At 59.7% G+C, this 11559-nt stretch overlaps 2 protein-coding genes across 2 annotated transcripts; one reads left to right on the plus strand and one right to left on the minus strand.

Moving 5' to 3' along the window:
• Nucleotides 1–261: 261 nt before the first annotated feature.
• On the minus strand, nucleotides 262–3642 carry MNEG_2236 (hypothetical protein; the record flags this gene model as incomplete). The annotated part of the gene is made up of 7 exons (XM_014049283.1): nucleotides 262–382; nucleotides 693–763; nucleotides 1047–1148; nucleotides 1416–1530; nucleotides 1992–2061; nucleotides 2608–2809; nucleotides 3379–3642. 7 exons carry the CDS (start codon nucleotides 3640–3642, stop codon nucleotides 262–264), a joined length of 945 nt encoding a protein of 314 aa, XP_013904737.1.
• A 1539-nt stretch (nucleotides 3643–5181) lies between these two features.
• On the plus strand, nucleotides 5182–7265 carry MNEG_2237 (biotin--protein ligase; the record flags this gene model as incomplete). The annotated part of the gene is made up of 4 exons (XM_014049284.1): nucleotides 5182–5473; nucleotides 5782–5937; nucleotides 6114–6663; nucleotides 7223–7265. The coding sequence occupies 4 exons, from the start codon at nucleotides 5182–5184 to the stop codon at nucleotides 7263–7265; spliced, it is 1041 nt and encodes a 346-aa protein (XP_013904738.1).
• Between the last annotated feature and the right edge of the window lie 4294 nt (nucleotides 7266–11559).

Consider the following 11559-nt stretch of genomic DNA (forward strand, 5'->3'; position numbering starts at 1 on the left):
GGGGGGGGGGGGGGAGCGGCGGCGCCGCAGCCCGGCGGTGCGACTGGGCGTCTCCTGACGAATCTGGCTGGCTGACAATGTCGGCGTAATTGCATATGGCGTGATGCCATCATTGAGGAAGCAAGGCCCCCGATGCCGGCTTGGTGCAGGGGGCGCGGCCCGCGCCTCGCGATGGAGGTGCCCAAAAGCGCGCCCCCCGCGAAGCCGAGCGGCGCCCGCGCGGCCAGCAGCCGCACGCGCACGCGCGCGCGGCGGCGGCGCTCAGGCCTTGACGCGGCGCGCGCAGCGCAGCCACATGCCGCCCTCCACTTTCAGGGTGAGTGCCAGCTTGGTGCGGCCCTTGATGGAGGCCGGGGTCCCCATGCGCTCCGCCAGGCGGTACCTGTGGCCAGGGTTCAGGGTTCAGGGTTCCGGGCTTAGGGCTTGGGGCTTAGGGTGCAGGGATACCAGATTGCTCAGGGCGACCACTGATTATGGTGGCGGCCAACTTGGGTTGCAGCAGACAGCTGCTGCAGGTTTGCTGCTGCTACGGTAAAGGCGCATCCGCGGCATGCACACAAAGCGCTCGCCGCCAGCCGCGGTTCCCTTGCGTGGGCGCGTCGCCGAACAGAAGCAGGGGTGAGCGCATTCCCAGGGGTCGCGTCGCGCGACGCCGCATGGAAGCAAGGCGCAAGGGAGGGGCCCCTGCTCACGTGAACGTGGAGAGCAGCGCAGCTGCGGCGGTGCGCACCGCCACCAGGCCCAGCGCCCCGCCGATGCAGGCCTGGTCGGTGTTGCGGTGTTGCGCGCATTGATTTGGTGTACTGAGTGAGGTTGGTGCGCACTGAACGCACGAGCACGGCGGGTGGGATGAATTGTTCGCGTGGGTGCGCCCTGCTGATGTGGCATCAAGGGAGTTTGATGCCGCTACTTTCGTCTGCGAGGCACCGGCGCGCAGCCCAGCGCAACGAGGCCACTGATCCAGTTGCTCCGCCCCGCCCCTCGCTGCGTGACAAATGCTTTGCGGACGTGCCGCTGCCGACGCCGCACCGCGGCCGCGCTCTCACTTTGGGGCCGGAGCTGAAGGGCAGGAAGCGGGGCGCGCCTGTCTTCTGGTCGATGGCGGGGTCGGGGTCACCTGGGCTGACCAGCCAGCGCTCGGGCTTGAACTACGCTCAGGGTTTTTGGGGTGGCGCACAAATGGGGCACAAAGGGGACAGCAATTGAGGGAGGCGTTGTTCAGTAGTGCTGATGGCACGCGGATTCGCTTCTCGCAGTTGCACATCAGGGCCCTTTGCATCGGACCCTGCAATTTCCAACGCGCTGGTCCTGTGTCGATTTCATAAACGCCAGCTGGCCGAGCCAGGTCGCCCCGCAGCACCCAGGTCACCTAGTGACCCCTTGACTCCCCACGACCCGGCCCCCTCCCGCCCCACCCTGCGCGGCTCCTCCCAGTTGCCGCTCCAGTTGTTGATGACGTAGAGGCAGGGGAACACCATCACGCCCTTTGGTATCATGTAGGGCCCCACCTTGGTGGGCTTCTCGGTCAGCCTAGGTGGGGCAGAGCAGAAGGCGGGGGGGGGGGGGGACATGGTTTGAGTATGTGGTTGTGTGCGTGTGTGTGTGCGTGTGTGTGTGTGCGTGTGTGTGCGTGTGCGTGCGTATATCCTCTGTGTGTTTCTCATGCAGGATGATTGGCACCCCATGGATCTCGAACGCCCTTGTGGTTTTGGCTGATGGCGGCCGCAAAGTCACACGCACACACACACACACACGCGCACACACACACACACACACACACACACACACACACACGCACACACACACACACGCGCATGCACGCGCGCACACACACACACACACACACACACACACGCACACGCACACGCACACGCACACACACGCACGCACAGACATGCACACACACATGCACACACAGACATACACACAAACGCTCTCTCTGCCTCACATCAACACACGAACACACACACACATGTGCGCGCAGGACCTACTTGAGGTAGTTTATGAGCTCCGACACGGTGGCGGTCCGCCGCGTGCCGCCCGGCAGCTCCACCTCCACTCCTGTTTGAAATTCAAAACGCAGGTGGCGATGATGAGGGGCCGGTTAGCAGTGCTGCGCTGCATAAGGCAGGGTTGCTGCAGAGGCTGCATCTTGAAGCTGTAAGCACGCAACATCGTGCGCGAGCCCGCCCGATGGGTGCGAAGCCTTGATACAGGTGCTCACGCACAAGGCTGAGCGCTGCTCTTGGTTCGGTTCGGAGGGCGGCGCAACAGACTCAGCGAGCCGGCTGGTGCGAAGGGGTGCGCCCGGCCCGCCGTTTCCAGCCAGCTGTGCGGACACCCTCCTCTTCTACCGAGCAAACACGCAGGGAGGAAACACGCAGGGGAAGGCCCCAGCCCCCCGCGTTAAACACATACACATGTGACCACGCGTATGCATGCACTACTTGCCGAGCATGCGCATACGCACGTGCACACGCAGACACACAGACACACACACACACACACGCACACACACATGAATGGATGCACTCACACACACATAGTCACACACACATGCATGCACATACACACACACACACACACAGCCCCGCCGCCCCCTCTCACCCGGCATCTTCAGCGCCATCGCGTCCACCCCCTCCCCCAGCAGCGCCCCGGGGATCTCCACCGCCCCGCTCTCGCGCTCTTCGAAGAACAGGGGCCGAGCCAGGTCGCCGTCAAAGGTCACGAGAGCGTTGGGATGCAGCGCGTCGACGCGCAGGAAGACATTGCCCGCCAGGTCCTGGGGCTCGACAGAGTCGACGGCCACCTGCATTGGGGGCCGCATGCGGGATTGCATGTGTATGTTGGTACAATGTCGAGGCGCCCAGGCGTGTCCAGGAGGGGGGTGTCGCAAGTGCGACGGAGGGCGGCGGCTCGGCGGTTGGTGGGGTTTGGCTGCACGCTGAGCAGTCAGAGCCGCAGCCGTGCCCCGGGGGTTGCGTGCGGGCGGCTTGAACATGGGATGTGGGTGCATTTGCGGGCAGCTGGGGTTGAGCGTCGTTTGCTGCTGGTGCGGGCGTGAAAGTGAGGGGGCAAGCCTGCATGGGCCGAGCGCTCAGGTGCATGGGCTGCAGCCAGTGCCCCTTGCACGCCATGGCGGATGGAGGCAGCTGGCGGCGACTGCCGCGAGCCGTTGCATGTTTGGTTGAACGCAGCTAGGCATCGTGCAGTTGCGGCGGGGCCGCCCGTTCTTCGCGTGTGGCCGCACGGGCGCGCCGCAGCGGAAAGCGATTGCTGGATGAGCACGCCCTGACCACCCCAATTGATTCAGATCGGAGCCGCGCCGGCCCGGGTGCTGTGCCGTTGGCGATTTTCCACGCGCACGCCCCGGCAAACCTTCGAGCGCTTGCTGCTTCCCGGGTAGTATGGCTCGTCATCTGCGTCCTCACTCTTGACGGAGCGTTTGCCACGCGGCGCCGGCTGCTGCTGCCGCTCTGCGAGCTCCGATGCAATGATCTCGTAGGGCAGGCCCACAGCGCGGTTCGGGCGCGGCTCGCGCTCCGCCGCCGCGTCCGACGGTGCCGCGGCTGGGTAGCCTTCGGTCTCAGGTGGCAATGAAGCTGAAGCATCGCCTTGAAGGGCCTCGGAGTCGGGTTCCATGGCCTCGCCGACGCCTCTATGAGCGACGCTGTCGTGGAAGGCACGTCTACGACGCGCGGAGCGACATGGATGAGAGCCTACAGAAGTAAGTGGATGCTCTTTTTATAGAAAGTACGGCGGCGTATGCAGCGCGGAGATAAACGCGATCTGTGTGAGCTCGAGGCAGGCGTGTGCTAAGGAAAAACAAATGCTTTCAACTTAATGTCACATGCACGTGGCATTCAGCTGCTGCACCAGCAAAACTGGGATCTTTGATCGGCGCGCGCCTTTTGCTTGAGCGGCGTCCTCTGGCAGAAATCAGATCCCTGCGCTTTCATGCGTTGTGCGGCGTGCTCGCGATATTATATCACGCCCTTCGGACCTGAGGGCCGCTGCGGGCCCCTTCGCAGCACAAAGATAACTGCTCACACAGTTGCTTGCCGCGGGGTCGCGGTCGCACGTTGTTGCAGGGCATGCGAATGGACACTGCAAAGACTAGTATGGTTATTCATGTTGCTGTGTGCTGCTTAGCTTTGACAAAATGAGTACGGCAAGAAGTGTTGCAGGTTGTCAAAGGGATTGGGCCAGCACAATCCGTGTGTAGCGTCATTTGAGCAGCGGGAACCCGCTGTTACAGAGGCAATGGCTTGTGCACACGCACACTGTTTGCACTAATCAAGGACGCGGCTGTTCCATGAAGATCCTGTGTCCTCCCTCAGGCTTGTTGTTTGGGGGACGACATGGGGACAGAATGCGCCCACGCTCTGCACTAGGGTTTTGCTTGTTGGCGTTCCTGGTTTGGATACTCAACAATAGTCTGTTATCTATCCATTCTGACCTCTAATGCCTCCTGAGGTACCTGGGCGGTAATTTGCAGCCATGAGGGCGTGCCAAGCAAGCGAGGTGTTTGACCAGCTCACCAGCTAGCAGATGGAGCCCATCAAGCCGTGCACCACAACGCTCTGCCGTCCATGCTGTACACATGAACGACTCATGTCACAGCATGATTTCAATGGCTGTTTGGTTGCCTTACATCGCAGCTGTAAGAGCTAGCCAATCAAGCCCCACCCTCAGCAGACCGAGGGTGCGTGGTGGGCATCGCGGACGGAAGCGGTTGCGAGCGGTTGAACTGAACACACGAGTTCTGGGGCTTACTCAAAGCCTGGGAACGGGGTTTCTCAGTGTTGCACCTGAAGGGCTTGTTACCAGCACAGAAGCTCAATAAGATTTTGTCTGTGTGCCACATTTGCTCGTAGTCATGGTCACCAGGTGGATTGCGCTGCAACGCTACAAAGCATGCATTTGTGACCCGTGGTGCTATCATAACGACCAATCTCGCGATTGTATCATTGATATCCTCGCGCATAGTGATATCTCGTGCAGAAGGCCGCGGATAGAACTCTACATTCTGATCGTCAGTTGGTGCTAGCCTGCAATAACACGTTATTGCTGGTACATGTTCGAATTAGTGGTTCCCTGAGCTGCGCGTCAGTGCAGTACGCATCGCACCAAGCACGCAGCAGCTGCAGGGCGCGTCAGCTGCCCCGCTGCACTTGACAGATGCACCCGGCGGCGCCGCACCCGGCGCAGCCCCGCGCCGCCGCCGCCGCCGCCGGCCGCGCGCGCGTCGCCGTGTACCGCGGCGAGGGCGCCGGCTGGCGCTCGGTGCAGTCTGCCGTGGCGTCGATCTCGCGCCTGCTGCCCCCTGATCGCTTCCTTGTCGATACAATGGCGACGCGCGAGCTTCTGGCGGGCGGCTGGCAGGCGCGCGTCGCGCTGCTGGTGATGCCGGGCGGCGCGGACCTGCCGTACTGCAAACACCTCAATGGCGCGGGCAACGCGCTCATCCGCGGTGCGGGCGGATTGGTGTTTGCGAGGGGGGCCGCGATCCCACGGTCAGGGTGCGGCGTCGCTGCTGAACCCGGCTGCGATGGGCAGCAGCTGGGCGCCATGGTGGGACGCCCATTCAAGCCAGCACAGCTGCGTCTATTTAATATGGAAAAAGGGCCCTGGGCTACGGGCAGACGGCGGAGCGTCTTCAAACATGTGCGCTGACCGCAGGCACCTCGCTCGTGGTGTTTTAGGGTGCCGCTGGCCAACAGCCCACTGCCGCCGCTCTCCGCGCTCCTTTAAATGGAACATTCCCTGACCCCTCCACAGACTATGTCAGCGGCGGCGGCAGCTACCTGGGGATCTGCGCAGGCGCCTACTACGCGTGCGCCCGCGTAGAGTTTGAGGCCGGCAGCGCGATGGAGGTTATCGGGGAGAGGGAGCTCTGCTTCTTCCCGGGGGTGGCGCGCGGCGCGGTCGTGCCAGGTGGGGGCAACCGCCGTGGTACCAGTTTGACTGCAATGGGCTGACAGTGCAATGCGTGCTTGAAATGGCCTTGCTGCAGTTTTCGATGCCAGGGGGCCACTAGTCAACAATATGCAGCGTGAGTGCCTAGCCGCATGGGCTCGCAAATGCACGGCCCAAAACAACTGTCTGTGCAGGGTTTGACTACCAGACGGAGCGCGGGGCGGCGGCGGTGCCGCTCGAGTTCTTGGGCCCTGAGGACGTGGAGCAGCTGCTCGCAGGGCGGCGGCGGCAGCAGCAGGAGCAGCAGCAGCAGGAGCAGCAGCAGCAGCAGCAGCAGAAGACGCAGCAGCCGCAGCAGCAGCAGAGGCAGCAGCAGCAGCATCTTGCAGCAGACAGCAACCCACCACAAAGCACCAGCAGCAATTGCAGCATGCCAACCAGAGAGTGCAGCGGCCGCAGCAATAACGCCCATACTGATGTCAGCAGCAGCAGCAGGTGGCGGCATGCAATAGACTACTGCAACGGCGGCCCCTTCTTTGTGGCGCCCGATGGAGCGGCAGACTGGGACAAGGGCGGGCTGCCCGGCGTGGATGTGCTGGCGCGATATGTCGACCTGCCCCAGGGCGCGTTGACGCGCGTTCAGCCGAGACAAGCGGCGCAGGAAGCAGAGCAGCAGCGGCAGCAGCAGCAGCAGGAGCAGGAGAAGGAGGAGGAGGAGGAGGGGGAGGCGGCCGGCAGGGAGACGTGCGCGGTGGCGGCAGTGCGCTGCCAAGTGGGCGCGGGCGCGGCGGTGCTGTGCGGGACGCACCCAGAACTTGAGCCGTCGTGGCTGGACCCCTGCGGCGTGACACCTGGATGCCCAACCGCAGCGCCAGGCGCGCCTGAGCTTGCAGTTCCTGCGAAGGCTTGCGTGGCCCAACAGGATCCTTCCCTGGCCTCGCCGGAAGTTTTGAATGCGGCAGCCGTAGCACCGCCAGGGCTGACCAGCCGGCCGGCGGGCCTGGGGCTGCTGAGCGCGGACGCGGCACCCCCAGCGGCAGCCCTGAAGTCAGCAGCAGCGGCGGCGGGGGGGTCGTGCTCCGACCGTGCGCTCGCAATACACACGGCAGAACTGCGTTCTGCGCTTTTGGCGGAGGGGCAGAGGGATGAGCTGTTGCAAACACTTGTAGTGGCGGCATTGCTGCATCAAGGTCAATTGAGGGAAGTGTCAGTGGGGTAGGCGAGGCTCCCTGCTGTGTTGTTCCTTACTGTCAAGTGTCATGACGCCGCGATGCGCATGCCCTTCCGCCGCACATATGCGCAGGTGTGGTTCGGGCTGCGCTGTGCGGTCGCACTGCCGTGTCTAATTTGCTGGCAGTGAGCAGATTACAACCAACGCTTGCTCGTGCGCACATGTGCATTTATTTTTTGCAAGTGCGTGCTTAAATGACAGTGCTTTGCTTTGAAACAAGACGAAATCAGCGCACAGCAAACTCCTGCTGCACAGCAGCACCAGGACGCTGCAATTGCATGCAAGCAACGCGTGTAAAAAATCTGCTCTGTTGCCGTAGACAAGGGTGATTGCACATACAGACACGCAAGATGATGTCTTGATACAGGCTTACCACTTGAAGTACTGTATCAGGACAGTTTCCATGTCACTCCCCAAGTGCGCAATCTGAAGTATACGTCGTCTATTGCGTCAAAACCCACCTGTTAATGAGCGACCAAAGGGCACGCTTTGCTTCACTTGTATGAATGCTTGTGAAACCTTTCCAGCATTGCACAAAATGCCCACCCTGCATGTGTTGCGCAGTGCTGCATGCTGCGACCGAAGGGAGCATTTCGCTCCGCCCGGCTGTCCAAGGGGGCAACGACGGGGCAACCCAGATCTCACCTTGAGCTCGCCGTTGTCTCCAAACATTGGCCCATTGAAGTACCTGCAAGCAGTCAGCGCAGGTTGAGCATACTTTACGAGCAGCAGCTACCCTCTGCAACCATGACTGGAAGCAAGGGCTGTGATTGTGATTGCCAATGCCTGATCACTCAGCAACAGACATGAAGTGGTTTTTTTTTATTGTTTTTATGTGCTAGCTCCTTCACAACAGTACATGCAGTGATGAAGGAAAAATGGATATGGCTGCTCACTGTATGATCCAGTAGCGTTCTGGGATTGAGTAGCCAACAAGAAGCACAGGAGACCCGAACACGACTTTGGTGGAGGCGCCTTTCTTGCGGCGGTAGATGACGCGGTCGGCGTCCTTGACGTTGTATCCAAACAGAGGCATGCGATATAAATCTTCATACACGGTCAAGCCTGTTAATACAGAGCCGTATTCGGATATGTGGCGTTGCACAGCCGCAACGCTCGACAGCCGGACGAACCCAAATTTTCCTCGTGCAGCCGCTGCACTTGTGCTGCTGCAGCGCCGAGCCCGCTGGCACAGGTCAGATCGCTTCAATGCAGTCTTGAAAAGCTGGGGACTTGATGGCATGCAATTTTCAAGTAGCAGCGGCCGCTTGAGAAGGCTTGGCAGCACCGCCTCATAATCAGTGGTCAACCGACACGTAGTCAGGAGATCATTTTTGTCCCCCTCTACGCAGAACTGGAGGTCGAGAAAGCTCAAGCGTCCGACACTGGATACATACGTGTTGAGTTTGCTTGCGACAGCCGCTTCCGCCGCCACCGTCACAAGCGCTGCGACGGATGTAGTGCAATTGCCAACGTTTTTGGCTGGACCCACTACTCGCGCCAGAAACACCTGGGGGAGGAATTCTGCAGGGGGAGTCCAGGACATGTGCACAGGAGAGGAGATATATTTCCAGGATAGTCTTTCAGATTTGTCATCCAACATGTTTGTGCATGGTGTTCAGGGCAGTTGCTTTGCAGGTAATCCGCGCAATCCCTTCACGCACCTTGGACAACTGGCGTTGACGAGCGCGGCGCCGGCGTCGGCGTGCGCGTGCTCACAGTGATCCCATTGGCGTCCTGGACGGTCCAAGCGCTACTGGGGCGGATCTGGCACACTAGCAACGACTTGCCCAACAGCCAAGAGTCCATTTTAGGAATGCGGCCCACATTGAGCTGCAGGAATTCTTGAATTGTCAGCCCAAATCGCGCCGCCACGCGTGACACGAAGTCGCCCTTCTGGCCTTGGTATGTGAAGCAGCCCTCTCCTGAGGCCGCGGCGCTCTGCACCCGCAGCAGCCCCGGCCGGGGTGGGCTTTGAGGTTTGAACGTCAATCCATAGGTTGACGCCGCCTCAAGGAGGCCAGGGGTGCCATACTTGACCCAAGCGTAGCCCTTGTCGCCCCATGTTGTCCCCCTGGGGAAGAAAAGTGCAAGCAGCAAGCCGCAGTTTTACTACACAAAGGATCCACAAATGCAGGCATACGTGCAGGATGGGACGATTATGAAGTAGGGAGGATGGGAGATGGGGAATGAGAGGTGCAGGGGGAGAGGATGGACGGGGGGGGGCCTCCAGGGGAAGAGAGAGGGCGAATGAGTCGAGCAGAATTGGAGCCAAGTTGCTACCGTATGCAGGGATCAAGGGCACTTGCGCAAGGAGGCCAGCGCCTCCCGCCGGTATCGCCCGACCCCCGCCACCTCCACCATCACCGCCATCACCATCACCACCGACTGCCACCAAAAATAACTTGGCATGCAGGGTTCTGGACCCAGTGCCGCAAGGGAGGTAGCCGACAGATTACGCAAAAAAAAAACGGTTATCAAGATTTGCTGCAGGACTGGTGTGTGTGCGCGTGCGTGTGTGTGTGTGTGTGTGTGTGTGTGTGTTTGTGTGTGTTTCTATGTGTGTGTGTTTGTGTGTGTGTGTTTGTGTGTGTGTTTGCGTATGTGTGTGCGCGCGTGTGTGCATGTGAGCACGCACGCATGCCTGGCTAGACATGTCCGGGTTATACTCAGTTGTGAACGCATGGTAGCCCAACTTACCAGCTGTTTTTGACCCAAAAGGCTTCTCGTGTGTTGTCATAGCCTGTGAGCGGGGCATGCATTCGCCATGCACACACTTGTGTATCTAGATGTCCTACGTTCTGCCTCAACTGGGCTGCTGGCTTGATCTGTTGCAAAGACTTGTGAATCCTAGTGCGTGCGGGCATTCTCAGGCCCATCGCGTCGCGACCATGGTGACATATGGCGCTCGCACCAACAAGGGCGATGGCGTGTCCAAGAGAAGTCGGATTCTTTTTGACTTCATCGTTTGTGATCTGATAGACGGAAACAGATGGATCTTTGTCGTCGAAGTAATTCATCAAATGGCTGCCGTGCAAGTTGATGCGTGTAATGACGGCGCCATGGTTCCTGAGAGTGAAGTGAGGGAGATGCCATGCTTTGTAATTGTAAATGTTTTGCATATTTCTGTCTCTAATGAAAAATGTGCAGTATTCTGATTTTTATAATGGGCCCTTGACAAACGATAGGTCTCCCTGAAACTAGCCAATGCTTGAAAACAAAGCCCAACAACGACTGTGTGTAGGACGGCTTTCCAGCTACATTTGTGTGAACAATACATACTGAACCATTTTTCTGCAGAACGACACTTGATTGAGGATGCTGCACAAGCTGTTCACAAATACCTGATGTGGTCTTGCACATCTGGAATGGTTGCAAGCGGCTTCGACCGTGTGTAGTCAAAGGTGCCACCTGGGAGCTTATCTTTGCAGGGGCGTTTGCACTCCTCTGCAGGCAACAGGGCGAGTGGTGACACAGAGAATGAGCTTGCAAGATCTGTCATTAGAGCGGACGCACTGCTGGTGCTGCCAGTCCTGAGATGCATTGCACCTTACTGCCTGGCAAATCCAATGGCATAATCTGTTGTGAATGCCAGGGCCCCAGCATCAGTTGTTGCACATCACAGCAACTCAATGTGTGATGGCGTGTGTCAAACACGCAGGATTGCAGCAAACAGCCCGTGCCCTCCTGCATGCAAATCGAAGGAGTTTGATTTGAATGGGGCTCACCGCGTGCGCTTTGCAATGTTGAAGGGTTGAGCGGTTTGCAGCTGCGAGGTTCCAGCACGCTTAGACCGCTCAGCCCTCTCATCGCGTCTACCACCCTCCAGCCACCGCGGCAGGTGTTGGGAGAGTTTGGCAGGCACGAGAAGACCTGCAACTCGCTGACGGCCAGCCCGGCGTCTAAAGCGCTGACGCGCAGGGCCGCAGACATCGTCGCCTCTGCCACCGCTGCAAGCGCGTACGCGGTGCACGAGTCGCACTTTCCCTGCAGGGATTGTGCACATGTGTCACGGCAATTGCGTACTCGCAACTAACCAGTGCCACGATTGCATCAAACCTGCTGACAAGCCGTGTGTTGAAGCAAATGATTTGAGCTCGCATAGGCGAGTCCCGCCAGTGGGGACAAGGTCTGCAGCACCAAATTCGCATCAGGCAGCAATTCCCATCACCTGATTCTGCGCTTGAGTGGTGAAATCAAACCCTCCAGTGTCAGAGGCCTTGTCAGACCTAAGGGTGAGCCAGCCCAAAGTGGAGCAGTGGGTGAATGGTGACGAAGGCCTCGCAACATGGTGGATGAAAAGCATTTCCAATTTCTGAACACGTTTGCTGAACACGTGCGCACGTGCGCACGTGTGTGTGTGTGTGTGTGTGTGTGTGTGTGTGTGTGTGTGTGTGTGTGTGTGTGTG

The sequence above is a fragment of the Monoraphidium neglectum genome (assembly GCF_000611645.1).
Source record: "Monoraphidium neglectum strain SAG 48.87 unplaced genomic scaffold scaffold00246, whole genome shotgun sequence".
NCBI lineage: Eukaryota > Viridiplantae > Chlorophyta > Chlorophyceae > Sphaeropleales > Selenastraceae > Monoraphidium > Monoraphidium neglectum.